This window comes from Lepidochelys kempii, chromosome 10 (assembly GCF_965140285.1).
Source record: "Lepidochelys kempii isolate rLepKem1 chromosome 10, rLepKem1.hap1, whole genome shotgun sequence".
NCBI lineage: Eukaryota > Metazoa > Chordata > Testudines > Cheloniidae > Lepidochelys > Lepidochelys kempii.
In genome coordinates this window covers 37,801,220-37,822,369 of record NC_136389.1, presented here as the reverse complement: position 1 = coordinate 37,822,369, position 21,150 = coordinate 37,801,220, and the positions used below count along the sequence as shown (strand labels likewise).

The 21,150-nt window shown below is 50.3% G+C and overlaps 2 protein-coding genes and 1 long non-coding RNA gene across 10 annotated transcripts in view; 1 reads left to right on the top strand and 2 right to left on the bottom strand.

The window, feature by feature from the left end:
* The window catches only part of C10H8orf33 (chromosome 10 C8orf33 homolog), a 75,345-nt gene extending 75,025 nt beyond the window's left edge, over positions 1-320 (bottom strand). For 4 of the 6 annotated variants that reach the window (XR_012161192.2, XR_012161193.2, XM_073362916.2 and 1 more), the window contains exon 1: positions 3-105. The gene's annotated coding sequence lies outside the window, so the exon portion shown is untranslated. Of the gene's footprint in view, positions 1-2; positions 106-185 lie in introns of those variants that run through there. The other 2 variants (XM_073362918.2, XM_073362919.2) reach the window with 2 other exon arrangements.
* LOC140918465 (uncharacterized) lies at positions 21-18,572 on the top strand. Of its 2 annotated transcripts, none has more exons than XR_012161195.2 (3): positions 21-201; positions 13,390-13,581; positions 16,088-18,572. It is a non-coding gene; the product is annotated as an uncharacterized LOC140918465 (long non-coding RNA). The 2 variants fall into 2 exon arrangements; XR_012161196.2 differs by lacking the exon at positions 21-201 and adding an exon at positions 214-1,170.
* Positions 11,537-21,150, bottom strand: part of AMDHD2 (amidohydrolase domain containing 2) — a 24,193-nt gene continuing 14,579 nt past the window's right edge. For both annotated transcript variants that reach the window (XM_073362923.2, XM_073362924.2), the window contains exons 10-13: positions 20,040-20,147; positions 19,236-19,304; positions 15,019-15,120; positions 11,537-14,386 (exon numbers count right to left, since the gene is read on the bottom strand). In XM_073362923.2, coding sequence (XP_073219024.1) covers positions 14,298-14,386; positions 15,019-15,120; positions 19,236-19,304; positions 20,040-20,147 — 368 coding nt within the window. In that variant the 3' untranslated portion in view covers positions 11,537-14,297. The remainder of the gene's footprint in view (positions 14,387-15,018; positions 15,121-19,235; positions 19,305-20,039; positions 20,148-21,150) is intronic.

Below are 21,150 nucleotides of genomic sequence, written 5' to 3'. Positions count from 1 at the left end.
ACCTGTCGATCTCGGGCGGGGCGGTCCGGCCCCAAACTCCTTCCGCCACCGCGCTCCTTTCCCGCAAGTTCCGCCCTGCGCTCTGGCCCGGCGCGCTGCACTGTGCGGGGACTCCCGAGCCGGGGCTGGGCCGGGCGCGGCCTGGGGTGCGCTGGGGAAGATTGGGCTCCTAGGGGGTTACTTACCTGGCGTGAGTTGCAGGTGAGACGCGGGGTGTGTGGATGGGGCCGAGCCAGCGCCTGTGCTGGAGGCCAGCCAGGCAGGGCGTCCGTTGCGCGTGCCCGGGTAAATGGCGGCGTCAAGCAAGAGGAGCGTTTTGTGCAGGGTGTGGGCTGGGGCCCCAGGCCGGGGCTTGCCCGCCACCCACCTGCACGTGCTTCAGCAGCTGGGTCCTATTGACCAAGGTGCGCTCCTTTGTCACCCCTCATTGCATGTATCTCCACTCGGTCCCTACAGCCGGGTAAGGGCACAACAGGCCACAGCTCCCTCCTGGGTGTTACTGGGCTCAAGGGGCTGTGGTATCTGAGCAACTCCCCACAGGAAAGAGGCATCTCCCTTGTTCCCAGGAGAACTCATTTTAGATGTAGGGGGAAGGTGTGAGCATCTCTGCTTCTAGCTCTGCTCTTGGTGTACTGGGTGTATGTGTTAAACTAGAGCAGTAGTTTCTGTACCCCAAGCACTGAGGAGGGAGAGAGAGATCTGGGGCAAGGCTGCTTGCCTTGGAGGATAGCAGCAGCAGCATGGTCCTGGTGGCAGGGAACCTTGTCCCCACTCTGCTCCTGTAGTGGGGGCAGGAGGTGGGGAAAAATGGAAGTTCTCTAGGACTGATGCCCCTGCCCAGAATACAGCAGTCCCAACCCTGAGCTGTGTCTAGTGCTTCATGCCTGAAGAACCAAGGGAAAAACCAAACAGCACCAATCCACAGTATAGCAGCAGACTGCCTCGGAACATACTACTCCTAAGAGGGATTCTGTCTCTCCCCTTATTACTAGACCAGTAATAGAGATCAGTGAAAAAACACAGAAGCAGTTTATTGCACACAGATGCACTCTGCTGGATACCACAGCCCAAGTGCACAGCCTCATTTTCCCCTCAGCTGGCAGTAGTTGCTCCCTTCCTTCTGCAAAAAGCCTTCTGGAGCAGAAGGGTGAGCTGATAGCACTGGACCAGGTGAGCACAATTATTAAAGGGAAATCTGTAATAAGAACATTTTATTGGGGATGGTGGGGGGATGAGAAAGTGAAGCAATCATATCTAATTTGAAGCTGGGCAGGCAAACATTAAGCCCCTAAGCCTGCATTTTGCAGCTGCTTCAATAAAGAGTATCCCCAGGAGGGCACTGCAGCTACTCAGCTGTTAAAGTTAAGCACATTTAGGAGTGTTTGCAAGACTGAGGCCACTTCAACACTTACCAGTAGATCAGGGGGCTTCTGCAATCATAGAATCATAGAATATCAGGGTTGGAAGGGACCTCAGGAGGTCATCTAGTCCAACCCCCTGCTCAAAAGCAGGACCAATCCCCAATTAAATCATCCCAGCCAGGGCTTTGTCAAGCCTGACCTTAAAAACTTCTAAGGAAGGAGATTCCACCACCTTCCTAGGCAACGCATTCCAGTGTTTCACCACCCTCCTAGTGAAAAAGTTTTTCCTAATATCCAACCTAAACCTCCCCCACTGCAACTTGAGACCATTACTCCTTGTCCTGTCCTCTTCTACCACTGAGAATAGTCTAGAACCATCCTCTCTGGAACCAGCTCTCAGGTAGTTGAAAGCAGCTATCAAATCCCCCCTCATTCTTCTCTTCTGCAGACTAAACAATCCTAGTTCCCTCACCCTCTCCTCATAAGTCATGTGTTCCAGACCCCTAATCATTTTTGTTGCCCTTCGCTGGACTCTTTCCAATTTATCCACATCCTTCTTGTAGTGTGGGGCCCAAAACTGGACACTGTACTCCAGATGAGGCCTCACCAATGTCGAATAGAGGGGGACGATCACGTCCCTCGATCTGCTCGCTATGCCCCTACTTATACATCCCAAAATGCCATTGGCCTTCTTGGCAACAAGGGCACACTGCTGACTCATATCCAGCTTCTCGTCCACTGTCACCCCTAGGTCCTTTTCCGCAGAACTGCTGCCTAGCCATTCGGTCCCTAGTCTGTAGCGGTGCATTGGGTTCTTCCATCCTAAGTGCAGGACTCTGCACTTATCCTTATTGAACCTCATCAGATTTCTTTTGGCCCAATCCTCCAATTTGTCTAGGTCCCTCTGTATCCTATCCCTGCCCTCCAGCGTATCTACCACTCCTCCCAGTTTAGTATCATCCGCAAATTTGCTGAGAGTGCAATCCACACCATCCTCCAGATCATTTATGAAGATATTGAACAAAACCGGCCCCAGGACCGACCCCTGGGGCGCTCCACTTGACACCGGCTGCCAACTAGACATGGAGCCATTGATCACTACCCGTTGAGCCCGACAATCTAGCCAACTTTCTACCCACCTTATAGTGCATACATCCAGCCCGTACTTCTTTAACTTGCTGACAAGAATACTGTGGGAGACCGTGTCAAAAGCTTTGCTAAAGTCAAGAAACAATACATCCACTGCTTTCCCTTCGTCCACAGAACCAGTAATCTCAATCAATGCAAGAGGTGTCTATTTAGTGGGTCTAGTGAAGACCTGCTAAATTGATGGGAGAGCGTGCTCTCTGGTGGACTCTGGTACTCCAGATCCCCGAGAAGCATAAGGGAAGTTAGTGGGAGAGCGTCTCCCATCAACACAGTGCAGTGTAGATGCTGTGGTAAGTCGACCTAAGCTACATCAACTTACATAACTGGAGTAGCATAACTTAGGTCAACTTACCACGGTAGTATACAGTATACTGTGACGTTCTGTACCTTGGGGAACATCCAGCACCCTCATGTTCATCCTTATAATATGATTGTGTGGTATCTAATGCAAAGTTTGTCATGTCGGGTGTCTTTGGAAGGCTCATGATGCACTGAGCATTGTTGTTATAGTAATGTTATAAGTTGTAATTTCATGTATATTGTTAATGGACTTAACCTCCATGAATTTATCCAGTTCTCTTTTAAACCCTGTTATAGTCCTAGCCTTCACAACCTCCTCAGGCAAGGAGTTCCACAGGTTGACTGTGCGCTGAGTGAGGAAGAACTTCCTTTTATTTGTTTTAAAGCTGCTGCCCATTAATTTCATTTGGTAGCCCCTAGTTCTCATATTATGGGAACAAGTAAATAACTTTTCCTTATTCACTTTCTCCACACCACTCGTGATTTTATATACCTCTATCACATCCCCCCTTAGTCTCCTCTTTTCCAAGCTGAAAAGTCCTAGCCTGTTTAGTCTCTCCTCATATGGAACCTGTTCCAAACCCCTAATCATTTTAGTTGCCCTTTTCTGAACCTTTTCTAATGCCAGTATATCTTTTTTGAGATGAGGGGACCACATCTGTACACAGTATTCAAGATGTGGGCGTACCAGGGATTTATATAAGGGCAATAAGATATTCTCCATCTTATTCTCTGTCCCTTTTTTAATGACTCCTAACATCCCGTTTGCTTTTTTGACTGCTGCTGCACACTGCATAGACGTCTTCATTAACACCAAGCGACTGAAGCACTGATCAAAGGGGAAAGCCTGGGTGAAGGGCAATCAGCTAGCCTGTGGTGAGAAACATCTAAGGTTGTAAGGGCTTTGGAAGTGTTAAACTCAGCTTAGAACGTGTTTTGCTTTTATTTCATTTGACCAAATCCGACTTGTTATGCTTTGACATATAATCACTTAATATCTATCTTTGTAGTTAATAAATCTGTTTATTCTACCTGAAGTAGTGCGTTTGGTTTAAAGCCTGTCAGAGACTCCCCTTAGGATAACAAGGCTGGTACATATCAATTTCTTTGTTAAATTGATGAACTCATATAAGCTTGCAGTGTCCAGCAGGCATAACTGGACACTGCAAGACTGAGGTTCCTAGGGTTATGTCTGGGACCAGAGATATCGGCTAGTGTCATTCGGTTGCACAATCCAAGGAGCTGCTTACATACCAGAGGCTGTGTGAGAACAGCCCAGGAGTGGGGGTTCTCACAACAGAGCAGGGTAAGGCTGGCTCCCAGAGTCAAGGATTGGAGTGACCTAGCAGATCATCAGTCTGGATAACACCAGAGGGGAATGTCACATATTCATAGTGTGATGGGGCAAAGCCAGATGGCTATAGTAAAGTAATGGGAGACATATTAGCCATAGGCTAAACAAATCCCTGTTACCAGGATAAGCAAATGGTAGCTACTCCAGGTCAATGAAGATACCTGGGGCCACTTAACATCTTTCCAGAAGGCAGGAAGGACAACTAGGTTGATTAGGACACCTGAAGCCAATCAGGGGCTGGCTGAAACTAGTTAAAAGCCTCCCAGTTAGTCAGGTGGGTGTGTGTGTGTCAGGAGTTGTAGGAGGAAGCCATTCTGTTGGAGAGACTGAGCAGCACAAACCATATCAGGCACAAGGAAGGAGGCCCTGAGGTAAGGGTGAAGTGGATCTTGAGAAGTGGGGGCTGCTGTGGGGAAATGGCCCAGGGAATTGTACACGTCCCGTTTCTAAAAAGTCAGCTACCATAGCTGATACTATTAGGGTTCCTGGGCTGGAGTAGGGTGGGGGCCTGGGCTCTCCCCTTTGCCCCCCAGTTAATGACTGAGACTGGGAGACAACAGAGACTGTGAGAGCAGTTTCTCACCTCCCTTGCTGGCTTAGGATGAATATGGCTCAGTAGGCTGTGACCCTTGCATCTAGAGAGAGAAGGGCTACATGGAGGGTCACAGTGAGCCTCTGAGGCTAGTGAATTCCACCAGGAAACGTGGGACCCATGGAGACAAGGACAGAGCTTTGTCACAACTGGTGTAAGGCATGGGATCATCATTCATAGTGTGGTGGAAGAAAGAGGTTAAAAAAAAAAGTGAACTGGGGTTTTGGATTTTTGGTTTGTTTGCTTTGTACCACAATAGAGGAGGTGGTAAGAGCTCTGGTATAAGCCATAGCAGCCCAGCAGGAGGCCACCTGGGTTCAGGTAATGGCACAACAGGAGTCTGTGGCTACAGCAGGAAACCAATCAATTATTAATGGATCCAGGTGACTCAAGATCGTGCCCTCTTGCAAGAGGTAATGGACCAGCTGAAGATCTTTACCACCCAGGCCCAGGGGCCTACTGGTTGTCTGCCAAAGATGATGTCGGAAGATTATGTAGCGGCATATCTCCTCTCATTCAAAAGGATTGCTCAGCATGAAACGTGACACCAGGAGCAGTGGGCCAGCATTCTCGCCCCTTTTTTGTGCGCAGAGGCCCGGAAGGCCTACTTTGACTTGCTTGGCACAGGTGCCACTGACTATACCCTGCTGAAGGCAGAGATCCTAGCACGATTGGGGTGACAGCAGCAGTGCAGGCCCAGAGGTTCAATGAGTGGAAATACCAGGAGAACAAACCCCTGAGGTCCCAGCTATTCGACCTCAGACACTTCGCTTGGAAGTAGTTACAGCCTGAGGCGTGCAACCTGGAGGAGATTTTGGAGACCCTCGTCATGGACCATTACATGTGAGGATGCCACCAGGTCTCCGCAAATGGGTAGGCCAGAATGATCCATCCACCTATGGTGAGATGATCACGCTGGTAGAAAGATGCATGACACCCAGGGAATTGACCTGCCTACCCAAGGAAGGTTGGGCAGCCAAACCCCTGGGGATTCTGAGGTGGAAGAAGGGTGGGGGGCAAAAACCAGTGGGGACCCCAGAAGGAAGGGATTGGCCTAAGTGTGGGGAACCCTGGGACTAAAACACTAATCCCCATGGTAGGGGAGTGATTAAAAGTAATTATAGATGTTATGCATGTGGCAAGTGGGGACACATAGCAGCACAGTGTCCCAGCACTGAGGAGCCTATGCAATGTAACTTGGGAGATTGGGAAGTCCCGTGCTCCCTTATCCACCTTCCTTGCAGGCGTCACATTAGCGCCACATAACTACACCAGGCCGGTCTTTCGGGGCGGGGGGCCTCTACATCCTATGCTTCAGATGGGAAGAGCGGAGCTTGAGCCTTCCGCTTGCCCTGCTTACCCCTTACTAGAACCCAGCCCTTCATGGTATCATCTGCTGGCGGGGAGGGAAGATTCCCCCGGGGCGGGTCCTCTCCCATGCCTGGCGATAATCCCACTGCACCCTCCTCCATAGGCCCCGCCAGACTGCATGCAGCAGAGGCGGTGCTCTCCTGCTCATCTGGGCGTGCTGGGGGAAGTGCCCCTAGGGCCCAAGTGGGAGCAGTAGTGGGCTGGGAAGAAGGAGGGGCAGCTCTAGGCACTAGGCAGCCAGCGATGACTTGGGCGGCGCCCTGCTGGGGGTCCCGGACACTCCTTCGTGCTAGGCCAAGGGGAAGTCCCTCCAGACATGTCCCATCGCCTGGCAGAGGTAGCACTGGGCCTCCCCTGTAGAATAATGCACCCGGTAGCAGGCCCCCTGATAGGGGACCAGGAAGGACCCCTTGAGTGCCTCTCTGTCACGCACTGCTAGCGGCAGTTGAAGCTGTACCTGCCGGCAGAATGAGAGGATGTGACGGAGGGCGGGGTCTTTGTAACCCAGCGGGAGAGGGCTAACCACGGAGATGGGTTTCCCAAGGGTAGAGAGGGTGGGTAGCAGGGCAGCATTGGGAAGAAAGGGAGGGACGGAGGTCAGGACCAGTAGGATGCCCAGGTCTTGCAGGGGGGGGATGAACACACCCTCCACCGCCAGGCCCTTTTCTACCGCTTCCTGGACAGCGGCCTTTGATGCCAGGAAGAAGACTACCTTACCGTACATTTTGGAGGCCACCACGATGGCCGTGGGTCCCACCACCCTCATCAGCGCCCACACGTAGGTCTCCACGTGGGACGAGGCGGGCACCAGGAGGCAACAGACGCTGTGCTTTCTGGTCAAGGTGGGGAAGGGGCCCCGGCCACCAGAGATGGAAGTGGAGGCGGTGGCCAGGAGAGGTGACATAGCGGCAGGCGGGGGGGTGGGGTGGGGTCGCCGCCACCTGGGTGTACACCCTGGGGGCTGGGAGAGGGGCACCCGCAGTGCTGGTGGAGAGAGCAATGGGGAGGGATGCCACAGCCGGTGGCAGGGCTGCAGCAGAGGGGGCAGCCCCTACCACGGAGGGCCTTGTCTCTTTGGTGGGGCCCTTACCCTTTTTTCCCTGGCCTTTCCCACTAGCTGGGGGACACCCCCCCACCACAGAGTCTGAGGGGGCGAGGGAGGTAGCAGCAATGGAGTCTACCCTGGTGCCCGCTGCTGCCGGTGCCCCAGAGGGGGTGGTAGCAGGTGGTTTGGCAATGGCAGTCGAGGTGGGAGCCACAGGGGACAACGGGGGGTGGGCAGGTGGAGGAGGGGCAGTGGGGGCTGCCTGAGGGTTCCCACTTACTTTGTCCCCTGCCATAATGAGCATGGATGGAGGACAGACACCGGAGAGGCTGTAGGGAAGTGAGGAAACAGGGCGACCACTCCTCCCTGCTAGGCTGCAGGCAGGGAGGAGGGTGTCAAAGGGGAGGGCTGGATGGGGGGGCTATCAAGAACTTGGGGGCTCAGTCACCCACACAGGATGGGATTCAGACTCCTCTAGCTGCACTAGGGGAGGAAGAGGTTATAATAGCATTGGGGAGTGCAGTGACATGGGTTCAAGCAAAACGGGAGGGGCATAAGCACATGGGAGGGGGCTTGGGTGCATGAAGCAAGGAGCTAATCAGGGCAGGAGAACCACAGGGAGGAGCCGGGGAGGGGGGGACACAACCAGGCTAGAGGTAGGACAAGGAAATCAGGGGCTAGCTTCAGAGGCTGGGGCGGGGCAAACAAAACTGCAGAGGGAAAAGGGCAGGGCAGGCAAACAAACTGAAGCTGCTGAGGGGGAAGCAAAGGGGTGCAAGCGGAGAGGGGGAGACTGCTTCAGGGAAGGGGGGGGTGGCGGTCCAAGGGGAGGGGGGCACATGCGCCCATGTGCGTTTGCAGAAAAAAAGTCAATGTTGCTGGCCACTGCTTGAGGCCCAAATGGTGGAAGCAGGGTGGGGCAAGCCAATCAAGCAGCTGAGTCCCAGAGGCAGGAGCTGAGGCAGAGAGTAAGCAGCCAGTGGGGATAGTGGAGGGGGCAGCGATGCTGGTGGTGGGGACACATGGATGGACCAAGGGGAGGCGCCACACCACACCCCCTGTGTCCTCACAAACAAAGTCAAGACCCCCACAAGAGTACAGTTCGAAAGTTTCTCAGCCTGTAGAAGGCCCCCTCCACAGGGGTCTGCAGAGGTGCTGCATGCTTCCCCAGCAGCAGATGGTCCCCTTTTTCCTTATCCTCAAGACTCCAACAGCTCCTAGGCAGCAACAGCAGCTCCAGCAGGCAGTCTGGTGGCCAAGCAGGAAGGACCCCTCTCTGGCAGTGGTGGTGTCTACAGCAGCAACAGCTGGGGGTGGGGTCCCTCACTCCCCTCCTCTGGGGAGCAGGCCAGCAGCCCCCCCAAGGGGCTGCAACAGGAGCAGTAACAACTGGGGGGGTAGGGTGGTCCAGCAGCCAGATAGTAGAGAAGGGGGGGTTGTCTGGCCCAGCCAGGGGAGTAGCTGGAGCAGGAGCAGCGAGAGCCCAGGGCCTAGGAGCAGTAGTCTCCCACCTCCCTCCAAGCCAGAGGGCTATAGGAAAGGAGTGGGAGACAGAGATAGTAGCTCCAGGCTAAACAAATCCCTGTTACCAGGATAAGCAAATGACAGCTGCTCCAGGTCAATTAAGATACCTGGGTCCAATTAGGAACTTTCCAGAAGGTAGGGAGAACAGCTGTTGATTGGGACACCTGAAGCCAATCGGGCTGGCTGAAACTAGTTAAAAGCCTCCCAGTTAGTTAGGTGGGTGTATGTGTGTCAGGAACTATAGGAGGAAGCTATGTTAGAGAGACTGAGCAGCACAAACCATATCAAGCATAAGGAAGGAGACCCTGAGGTAAGGGTAAAGTGGGGGCTGTTGTAGGGAAGTGGCCCAGGGAATTGTATGTGTCCTGTTTCTAAAAAGTTAGCTACCATAGCTGATACTATTAGGGTCCCTGGGCTGGAGCCAAGAGTAGAGAGGGTCCTGGGCTCCCCTTTTGTGCCTCTCCCCCCCCCCCCCCGATTAACCACTGAGACTGGGAGATAAGAGACTATGTAAGGGAGGGTAGCTTCTCCTCACCTCCCTTGTTGGCTTATGATGAATATGGCTCAGTAGGCTGTGACCCTTGCATCTAGAGAGAGAAGGGCTACGTGGAGGGTCACAGTGAGCCTCTGAGGCTAGCGAAATCTGCCAGAAAGTGTAGGACCCACAGAGACAAGGACAGAGCTTTGTCACAATAGCCTTAGGCTTACCTCCAAAAGCAGAGACTAGCTGATCCCTTTACTATTTATTTGTACGCATTCCCACGCCCAAATAAAAAAACCTACACAAAACCACAACCCTGTGTTAACTGAGAATTCAGGTTTCTCCTGTGGATTTCCTGGCCGACAACACAAGCCCTAAAAATCAAAGGAACTAAGTTTAAAACCTTCACTCCCCTCACCAAAAGTGCTCTCCAAACATTCAGTCACTGGAGCACACCAACTCCCCTGAACATATTCATTTTCAATTCAACCATCCCATATTAATACACACTAACAATTGACTGTGACACTCTGCACCTCATGTTCACCATAGTGTTATGATTGACATAATTATGATGCACCTTGTACAAAGTGTCATGTAAGGTAAGTTATGATTTGCTGAATGATTATCCTATTTGTATGCATGTATTACATTTGTATCTGGAGTTATGAATATTGACTATGCATCTGTATTTCAAGTGTGCTTGCTCTGCATAGCACCCACAAAGCTTTACTTCTCGTCTGGCCAGCACATTGTGAAGGAACTATTCAAGTTGAATGGCCCATCAGAAAACACTTAACTCACAATGGACCATAGAAGAAGCCTATCTACACCTGATGGACCTTCCTCAGGAAGTATGGGTAATGGCTCCTGCTATGACTCAGTGAAGCATGCAAGGGCATGTGATGAGATCATGTGGTACTGAACTCCATTTTGGTACTTATATTTTTCCACAAACTGGGCTTGGAACTTGTCTTGGAACAAAGGGGTTCCTGCCCTATGGAAGAAACTATAAAAGGGGGAAGTGACATCACCAAGAAGCCTCACCCTCCACCCAAGATACATAGATATTAAGGTCAGAAGGGACCATTATGATCATCTAGTCGGACCTCCTGCACAACGCAGGCCACAGAATCATCCACTCCTGCGAAAAACTTCTCACCTACGTCTGAGCTATTGAAGTCCTCAAATCATGGTTTAAAGACTTCAAGGAGCAGAGAATCCTCCAGCAAGTGACCCGTGCCCCATGCTACAGAGGAAGGCGAAAAAGCTCCAGGGCGTCTTCCAATCTGCCCTGGAGGAAAATTCCTTCCTGACCCCAAATATGGTGATTAGCTAAATCCTGAGCATATGGGCAAGATTCACCAGCCAGACATCCAGAAAAGAATTCTCTGTAGTAACTCAGATCCCACCCTATCTAACATCCCATCACAAGCCATTGGGCATATTTGCCAAAATCATGTTATTCCATCATATCATCTCTTCCATAAACTTATCGAGTCTAATCTTAAAGCCAGATAGGTCTTTTGCCCCCACTGCTTCCCTTGGAAGGCTATTCCAAAACTTCACTCCTCTGATGGTTAGGAACCTTTGTCTAATTTCAAGTCTAAACTTGAAAAAGAACACCTGGAAACACCTTTGAAACAAAGATTGAACTAGGGGGAAGTGCTGGTCCCAGGCTGGAAGAGAGGATTCCTGCCTGCACATAAAACGTCTATAAACTGCTTGTACTGTAAGGTGGAACCTCCATCCTTAGAGGTTTTGACAAAGCCCTGGCTGGGATGATTTTAGTTGGTGTTGGTCCTGCTTTGAGCAGAGGGTTGGACTAGATGACCTCCTGAGGTCTCTTCCAACCCTAATCTTCTATGATTCTATCTAACAGTGTGAGATATTGTTTGATTCAAATCCTGTGTAGTGTGTAGTGGTCAGTTTGGATGAGCTATTGCCAGCAGGAGAGTGAGTTTGTGGGGGAGGGGGGGAGAGAACCTGTATTTGTGCTGGAAATGGCCCACCTTGATTATCATACCACTTTTAAAGAGAGTGGTCACTTTGGATGGGCTATTACCAGCAGGAGAGGGAGTTTGTGGGGGGGGGGGGGGGGGGCGGAGGGTGAGAACCTGGATTTGTGCTGGAAATGGCCCAACTTGATGATCACTTTAGATAAGCTATTATCAGCAGGAGAGTGGGGTGGGAGGAGGTATTGTTTCATGGTCTCTGTGTATATAATGTCTTCTGCAGTTTCCACAGTATGCATCCGATGAAGTGAGCTGTAGCTCACGAAAGCTCATGCTCAAATAAATTGGTTAGTCTCTAAGGTGCCACAAGTCCTCTTTCTTTTTGCGAATACAGACTAACACGGCTGTTACTCTGAAACCTGTGTAGTGTATATGATTACTTAAACAAAATACAACCTTCTTTGATCTGTTTGCTATCACTTATAATAAATTATTTTATATTTACCTAAAAACAGTGTAGTGTGAGGGAAGTGTTTTGGGGGAAAAATCTCAGCTCAGTTAACAAAGGTTTGTACATATTCCTTTCCACTGAGGGAAGGGCAGACTGGATAATTGTAATCTTTACTAGTCAGGCTTTTTTGGACCTGCGCAAACTATTGTTAGTTCATGTAGTGGCTGGCCAGAACATTCATGAACACAGCTAGGTGTGGCCCCCGCCTGTGGATGTTTGTGTGAGGGCAAACTTGAAGGGCTTTGCAGCTTATTACAATGGCATTCTGAGAGGGAACCCAGATTGGTAAAATAAAGTGCTCAGCAGTACCCCAGTTCCAGGTTGCACCGGGGGGTGGGGTGGGGAGAGGAACTGTCACAGTGACCACCACACAGCAACTGACAGTCTGAACACTGGCCTGTTAACATTCCATTTCAGTCTACAACACACTGTATGTACATAAAAGGGTGGGTATGGGGGAGTTTCAATCATACGTGCATATAGAATGGTTAATTCTCTCCAGTGGATAACTGATCCACCTCATTCTTAAAGTCAGACTATATTTATACTGCAGTTTGAGCACTTAAATCTATAACATTTATTCAATTAAAAACATTCTCAAAATTAGGGTCTATCAAACTTCTTTGTCCTGACATTTCCTCCAATTTTATACAGAGGCCCCATAGCAGTCAGAAGTGCCAGTGGTGAGGGGTGGAACCCCAGAGTGCTGCACATGCTCGCACACTTGACATCTCCTTCAAATGTTGCAGCCTGGGAGGGCAGAGTATCCGCTGATCTAGGCAGCAGATGTTAGAAATTCTCTGAGGAGACCAGTGATGCCAGCAGGGGTTACATCTACAATGAGGCCTTATTCAGATGTTTTTTCCAGTGAACTTATAAAAAGGTATGGCAAGGAAGAACAAATCTAACTAAAACCCACCAGATTTAAGGTTTCTTTATGCACTTGAAACTTGCTAAGATGCCCCACAGGTTTAAGTCCCATCATTGAGATGATTTAGGTCAATCCGACAGACACTGTCTCCTCTACCTATGAGGGGGTGTTTCAGATATATTTTTCTTGGTGGTAAGTTCATAATCAAGATCAGGTTTAGAAAGGAAACTCTCTCAGCCTCCTATAGAGAGGCAGAAAGCTAACTGACATCAAGTGAAGGTAATTATGAGAATGAGCAGATAAGCAACCATCTAATCCCATGCAGAGCTTCTAGTGAGGATATAAACCCTGAGAGAACCCTGCACCTCAAGATGGAATGGTGTCTAGTTACATCACTGCCATTTTGGATACATTCCCTACAGCAAAAGCATCTCGCCTCATCACTGACACGTAGGGCCTGTCCACTTACATTTTATAGCACTCTAACTTGCTGGCTCAGGGGCGTGAAAAATCACCCCCCTGAGCGCAGCAAGTCTGAGCGCTTTAAAGCGCTAGTGTAGACGTGCTCCCAGCATTCTGAGCTAATCCCCTCGTGGAGGTGGATTACCAGGAGTGCTGGGCAAGCTCTCTCCCAGCGCTCGTGCATGACCATACTCGCACTTCAAAGCGCTGCCGTGGGAGCGTTCCCGTGGGAGTGCTTTGAAGTTTCCAGTGCAGCCATGCCCAAAGAAACTAACAGACCAGCAAGCTGTGTGGAGTCCTCAGGAAGCTCTCCAGCCATATTGGTTTAATACAGATGGGAATATATACTAGAGCCTGTAAGACCCACTTTGCATGTGTACATAGTTCAAGACCAACATTGCTTTCTGTTGCAGAATGAAGTCCATGCACCCAGCAGACAAACTCGCCGCCAAAGCAGCAAGATAGCATGAGGAGCCAGCAGCTCCTGCTTTTCTTGGGTTTGTACACACCCCTGAGGATTCAGCCCAGGAGGAAAGTTGGCGGTGTGGGTCTCACCCCAGGGAGCAACACAAGGCACTAGGGCTGCCCACAGCCTGAGCAAGGCGGTGAGTACTGTGCTTCGGGGTACAGGAAATCAAGGGTGCCACATGAAATCACGGCCCTTCATGGCTGACAGTGCCAGGTGAAGAAGTCGCCCCCTCCACAGGCTCCCAAACAGATTGCAGGCTGTCACCAGAGCTGCTTCAAGGCCACTGGGATTTCTTCAGAAAATGGGCAGATTAACATTAGGAAGTTGACATGCTGGTACTAAGAGGCCCAATGGTGAGAGACAAAGGGCACAGCGAGAGGCCTACCCTGGGAGGTGAAGTTAGTGTTGTGTGTCTGCAGTGATATGCACACAGACCTATGTGGTCACATATAGACACAAAACGCGCATGGAGCAGCTACCCTTTCCTCTACAGCAGTGCTCAAATGCAGTGCTCTGGAGAGGACAAGGAGACAGACAGGCACCTTGTCCTTCAGGTAGCTCCATCATAGAGTGATCCCAGCAGCAGAGCTCCACCCACTCTTGTCTAGCAGAGAGCTGATGAACTCATTGCAGGCAGGGCTGTCAACTGAAAGCAAGGGCTGCTCTGGGACATGCAGCTCTTTGGTACTTTCAAGGGTGACCCAGGAGGAAGAAACACCAAGGTCTTAAAGCATTCTTTGAGAGGGAGAGGACAATGCGGCTGCCAGTGACCACTGAACATGGCACTTGGGGGAGCTGGTAGTTGGCACCAGGGTTGCAGGAGTGCTGCCAGTCCCAGGTGAGTCTCTGATTTCATATAGTGAAGATGTCTTGACTCCAGACCCGTTCACCTGCGATGTACGTGGCTCGCACGTGTAGGCTGTTGTCCAGCAGCAGGAAATCTGCAGCAGACAGAAGAAGTGGGAATCAGAGGCAGCAGGAGTGGTGCTTAATCTGTTGGGGTTGCCATGGGAAAGGACTGTAAGGGTTACATTTCCTGCTCATGGAGGAGACATTCCAATATCCACGGAGACTGCAGAGGATTTACAGTAAGGCACGTACCCCAACAGTGGTAGAACTGCCCCTACCCAGGCTGGCATCTCCACCATTCTGGGGGTGGCAGTTGCATCTTGGGTCTGTACAGGGAGAGCGACCTCCCCTGGTTTACAGATACCACAGGGATGAGACAGAATGAGAGGAATGGATTCAAATAGAGACAATAGGAATCAAAGGAGCCATTTCCCAATCCAAGTGCCAAGGCCAAGCTTGAGAGGGCATCATGTTACTGAGCCTCAGACAGCCGATCCCAGCCCCAACCTGTATCAGTAGGAAGCACTGTAGGGAATGGTGTAGCAGTCCCAATGGTGAGGGAGCTCATAGGTGTGTCAGTCTCAGCTCCTTCTAGGAGCCACCCCCCTGGGAAATGGTGATGGTGGGCTGGGGAGCTCACAGCTACTCCAGCCCTGGCCTCAGCCACCAGAAGACACTGTGGAGAATGATGAAGTGGCACATCAACCTGCCATCATGCTGATACCTGCATCGTTGTCATAGTTCAGCGTCCCCTTTCGGTGCTCAATTCCCAGGAGCTGGGCAGGGTGGAGGGATGCTGCCTCCAGGGCTGTCTCCACAGTGCATCCTTTGGGGAAGAACAGTGCCTTGTTATGGCAGTTAACAAGCATCCTCTTTCAGGATCCCCCCCCACTGCTTACCACAGCGGGCAGCCCTTCAGACAAGGTAGGGCTGCTGGAGCAAGGTGCCAGCTGAATCAGGGTCTTGCCAAGATACCGACAGCCATCCCTGGGGGAAACGGAACAGCGGGGGGCTGCTGGCTGCTACCCAGCCACACGCTGAAATCCAACACATGCTGGGTCTGCTGTGACTACTAGGCCCATAACATTTACCCCCGTTGTAAGCTCAAATGTGCAAAGCATGTGAAAGCTCATAAGACAAAATGCTAACCAACAATTTTTGCCTACTTGGAAATTAACCATGAACAGTAGGTTGAGTTGCCAATAAATGAATTATAAACAAGTGCAAGAGTACCAGACAAAGAAGCTAGGTTAGTCTAAACAGAGACCTGATGGTATGACTCAAGGACTGTGTTGAAATCATCCTTGGTAAAAACAGAATGTGGAACCAGAAGTTAATGGACCAAAATTGGTGTGAGGGATATTGGGTCTAGTGGGTAGAGAAAATAATGTGGGGGATGAACTATGCCACCAACATTTCCCCTTTTGGGACTTCCTCAAACAAAAGACTTTGAAAAAAAAATCTCTTCTCCCATTCACCCCCAACCTTGTCTCATCTCATCTTCCCTCACCCCAAGATGGAAGGAGCAGACCAGACTGAAAGACTTTCTTCCAGGCAGAATGCCAGCTGGCCTTGCTCTCAGTTAAGGAATTTTATTTTCACCTGAGTTCTGAAAATCATCACAGCATTATGACACCCAGTCCTTAGCCCACCAGTGGGGATACCTGATTGCCAGCATCACAGAGATGCACAAGATCCTGTTTTGTCTCCCTTCCTTTCATGTTGTTCCCCCCCACTGTCCCCCTTCCTGTCCTATTTCTTATTCTCTTGGCTTTCTATCATCCTGAAATCAGCTGCACTGCATCAGCACAGTGAGATGAGCTGACCAGAGCCTTGCCCCATCTAAGGAGAAAAGACCCAACCAGAGGACATCCCTGATGGGAAAGTGAACCAGGATCCAAGCAACTGGGGCCGTGGTCGACCTGCCAGCCAAAGCATCCATTTAAGACTGACCAACCAGCCAGTATTCCAAAGATGTCAACAAAAGTCTTTGATGTTACACACCATATGATTTTACGGAAATATGCTTATGAGTGTGAATATAATGCAACTGGAATATGCTTTATGTAAAAGGTCTCTTGTAAGATATTACAAAGCTTATCTACTTAGTCTGTTCATCCTATTTGTATTTATGTATCATTTTTGTATCTAAAACTAGAAACGATGTTAACTCTGAGGTCCTGTTGTAATTATGCAAAGTGTGGGACATTAATGGTGGTTTAGAATCTTGATGGCACCCCTTGCCTAGGACAATGGGCTGTAGATGGTTTATTTACCTGCAAGCCTACTTGTGGACATGGGGGGCTAGCCTATGGGTAATGAAGAATGAGGTCTTACCATGTCACCTGATACTGAAATCCCTCTTAAACCTGGTGCTCTTCCATTTAGAAGGAGGGGTAGGAACCCAGAGAGACAAAGGATTCCCACCTTGGGCCAAAGCTATAAAAGGGGGTGAAACAGAACACAGGGGGCTGCAGTCATGAGAAATCCCCCAGCTACCACCTGAGCTGGAACAAGGACTGTATGGGGAAAAGGATTAGGCCCAGACTAAGAAGGAGTCAAGTCTGTGAAAGAAGCTTATTGGAACATCTCTGAGGGTGAGATTTTATCTAATCAGTTTCTTGATGAATTAGGCTTAGACTTGCGTGTTTTGTTTTATTTTGCTTGTAACTTACTTTGTTCTGTCTATGACTTATAATAGAATATCAGGGTTTGAAGGGACCTCAGGAGGTCATCTAGTCCAACCCCCTGCTCAAAGCAAGACTGATCTCCAATTAAATCATCCCAGGCAGGGCTTTGTCAAGCCTAACCTTAAAAACTTCTAAGGAAGGAGATTCCACCACCTCCCTAGGTAGTGCATTCCAGTGTTTCACCACCCTCCTAGTGAAAAAGTTTTTCCTAATATCCAACCTAAATCTCCCCCACTGCAACTTGAGACCATTACTCCTTGTTCTGTCATCTGCTACCACTGAGAACAGTCTAGATCCAGCCTCTTTGGAACCCCCTGGCAGGTAGTTGAAAGCAGCTATCAAATCCCCCCTCATTCTTTTCTTCCATAGACTAAACATCCCCAGTTCCTTCAGCCTCTCCTCATAGGTCATGTGTTCCAGTCCACCAATCATTTTTGTTGCCCTCCACTGGACTCTTTCCAATTTTTCCACATCCTTCTTGTAGCGTGGGGCCCAAAAATGGACACAGTACTCCAGATTGACGCTGGTGAGGCCTCAATAGAGGGGAGTGATCACATCCCTCGATCTGCTAGCAATGCCCCTACTCATTCCAAAATGACATTGGCCTTCTTGGCAACAAGGGCACACTGTTGACTCATATCCAGCTTCTCATCCACTATAACCCCCTGGTCCTTTTCTGCAGAACTGCTGCCTAGCCATTCGGTCCCTAGTCTGTAGCAGTGCATTGGATTCTTCCATCCTAAGTGCAGGACTCTGCACTTGTCCTTGTTGAACCTCAGATTTCTTTTGGCCCAATCCTCTAATTCGTCTAGGTCCCTCTGTATCCTATCCCTACCCTCCAGCATATCTACCTCTCCTCCCAGTTTAGTGGCACCACTTATACTTAATAAAATCACTTTTATTAACCCAGAGTAAGTAATTAATACCTGGGGGAGTAAACAGCTGTGCATCTCTCTCTCTGTGTTAAGAGGGCGGACAATTTAGGAGTTTACCCTGTATAAGCTTTATACAGAGTATAACAGATTTATTTGGGGTTTGGATCCATTGGGAGCTGGGTGTCTGGGTACTAGAGTCAGGAGCACTTTTTAAGCCATTTTCAGTTAAGTCTGCAGATTTGGGGCATGAGGTTCAGACCCTGGGTCTGTGTTGGAGCAGACTGGTGTGTCTGGCTCAACAAGGCCGGGTTCCGGAGGCTCACACTGGCAGAGAAAATGGTCTCAGAGGTAGTCTCAGCATATCAGGTGACAGTCCCAAAGGAGTCTCTGTGACCAAACCTGCCACAGCCATATGTTCCCCACCTTTTCTGTCCTATCTGACCTCCGCCTCATGTGGGTCTGTCTGTCAGACACAGGAGAAATGAATACACTTTCCAGATCAGGACTGAATGTAAATTTAACCCTTTCCTTTTACTTAAAGAAAGGTTGTTCTGAAAATGAGACTAATTTTTCTCCCAAAGGAGAGCGACTTTAAAGGGTTTGATTAAGCTTGTTTTGTGTAATCACTCAGTTTTAGTATAAATGCTTGTTTTTCTTTCTTGTTCCTGATAAATAAACTTTCAGCTTTAGAATGAGTGCTTTTGTATGTTTGCCAAGAAATCTAATACACCAAGACCCTGGTTGACAGACCCTGGGCCTCTTTGCATCACTCATTTTATGTTGGACAGTGGAACGCTTTATCTCTTCTGACCCTTGAAGTTAATACAACAGGCCACAACTCAGCCTGGTAACCCCCTTTGCTCCCTGAAAAGGAGGGAGGAGGAGTGAACAATCATACAGAGAGATGGACACTTTGCTGAACCACTGAGGACACAAACGTGTATGAGGAAGAGCAACTCAGACACAACTTTTTAATAGTTACTTTTGGATGGTGCTTGCAGGGAAAGGCCCAGAGGGGTTGCAGGAGAGGGATAAGCAGTTGCAGTGTGGCTGGAGGGAGGAAGGGAGGAATCAGAAGTTGTGGACAAAATTATTCACCTTTGGTTCCTTTGTACCTGTGACTACAGAGGAGCTCGCTCGTCCTCATTGCAGTAAGAGTAAAGCCTAATCTCTCCCTGGCTGGCACCCAGTGTGGCTCTGCTGACTTGAGGGCTTGGAAAGAATGCCACAGCCAGCCTTGTCTGGGGAGAGGATCTCCCTCCTATGCTCTCTGGATATGTGTAGAGACCTTTGGCCCTAGGAGAGGTGATAAAAGCAGGGGGTCCTGTACTCCATCCCAGAGCCTGCAAGCAGAGCAGTAAGTGAGTTGGGCTCACCTGTGGCTTCCAGGAAGTGCCGAACACAGGAGTCCATGGTTGCTACACTGCCACTCAGCGTCTTTGTCCCTGAGCAGGAGAAAAGACAGGAAACTGAGCAGATCCACCTGCCATCTAACAGCAGCGGTCCTCGTGGGGTTACAATCCTATTCCACAAGTGGAATGAATCTGAGGGCTCTCAGCCTCAGCTCCAGAGAAGCCATAGCAGATTTTGGCAATAGGCTGGGGTTGCAGGGGGTGCGACAGGGCAGGACTGAGGAGTATGGTGGGAAGGAGGTTCTGGACTGGAAATCACAGGTTGTTAGAGGTGCATGGCCAGCTCCTGCTCACCCCATGCCTGACTCTGCCCTGTGCTCCTGGCACCTCGCTTTCATGGGCACCACAACCCTAGGGGAGGGTTTGGCTTTAATGGGGATGAAGTAGCTTCTATTGTCCCACATAGTGCAAGACCTCCCATAATGGCAGAGCATGTGCCTCATACCAGTGCCCTCTGCCACGTGAGATGTGGCACCATTTGCTCATATTTCCTCCCCAGCCTTTCCCTTCACAAGGTACCTCACCACTAGGGGGTCAGGATTTCAATCAGCCAACAGCGAGTGAGACACAGCCAAAGGGCACTCCCTTCTGGGCCAGGCAACAGCGAGCTCCCTCATAGCACTGGCAGCCTTTGCTAGCTCAGCACATGCAGGGCTCACACCTGCTCTGCAGCCAGTGGAGCCATCTGGAAGGCCCAGGGATCTGCCTTAAACACACGTGGCCCTAGGTGGGGGCTGAAGGTGACAGGGCTGCGTATGGAGTACTCACCTGCAATGTATGTGTTCAGCCCGTCCACCTCAACCACCTGCTGGCCCAGGGTGTGCCTTCCCGGGGCCAGCCCCATTCCAGCAATGGCGTCTGTCACCAGCACCAGGCCTAAGGGAGACAAGAAGGGGCTACATTAGCTCTAGCCTGCAGCCAAGCTTTGCAGGAGGTTTCTCTCCAGTTCTTTGGCGCAAGTCCCAGGCATTTCATTCTGCTGGGAGTGGTAATGGCACCAGTCAGAATGTCTGTGACCCAGCAAGGAGGACTCTCCCGAGAGCACCGTAGCTTCTGGCTGCAGGGCTGACTGTAGCTTAGGAAAGTGGGGAGGGAAAGAAGATTGAGAAGCAGGGAGACGACAGACTGTTTCACAAGACAAGCATAAAGTTTTGGGCAGGTCACACAGAGGTTTGGGCTGAAGGACCTGGCTGTGAGCTGGGTAATTCGGAGCTACAAAGAACGTGTAAGTGCAGTAGGGGGTGGGGAGTGACACTGGACTCTACTCGTAAGGGGCCATCAACACACAGGCTTCCCTTCCCGCAGCACTGGAGAAGGGTGCAGGGGTGCCCTGGTGCCTGAAGTCCCCTGGTTATCCACAGAACAGGTAGAGCATGGGTCACTCTTCACCTCCCATTGGGCTACCAATCGGCCTCCCCCAAGCTGGGAGGCCGCATTCCCAGGGCAAGAACTTGGGACGTTCTCTGGGCATCTCTCCTGAGATGGTCAACAAGGGGGCAGTTAACCCCACTCTCTATGATGGTGTGCTATGCAGACACCTATTCTTTGAGAGTTGGAGGGAGCCCCAACAGCATGGGCCATACCTCAGAGAGACTCCGGGAGCCTGCTCCTCCCAACACTCCTGACCACAGAACAGCCTTTGGGCAGCTACAGCAACTGCTCACATGGAAACAATAGCAACTAATCATAGTTTTTCAGCTTCTTTTAGCAGGAACGAGGAGGAACCACCAGCACCATGCACAGGCCATACTGGTATGAAACCAGTAACCTAGAGGTGAAAGCTCCCACTATCCAGAGCCAGCCAGGTCCCTGACACACACCATTCTTAAGTGGAAGTAATCCCATCTGGTACCATTTGAAGAGGATGCTGCATGTCAGC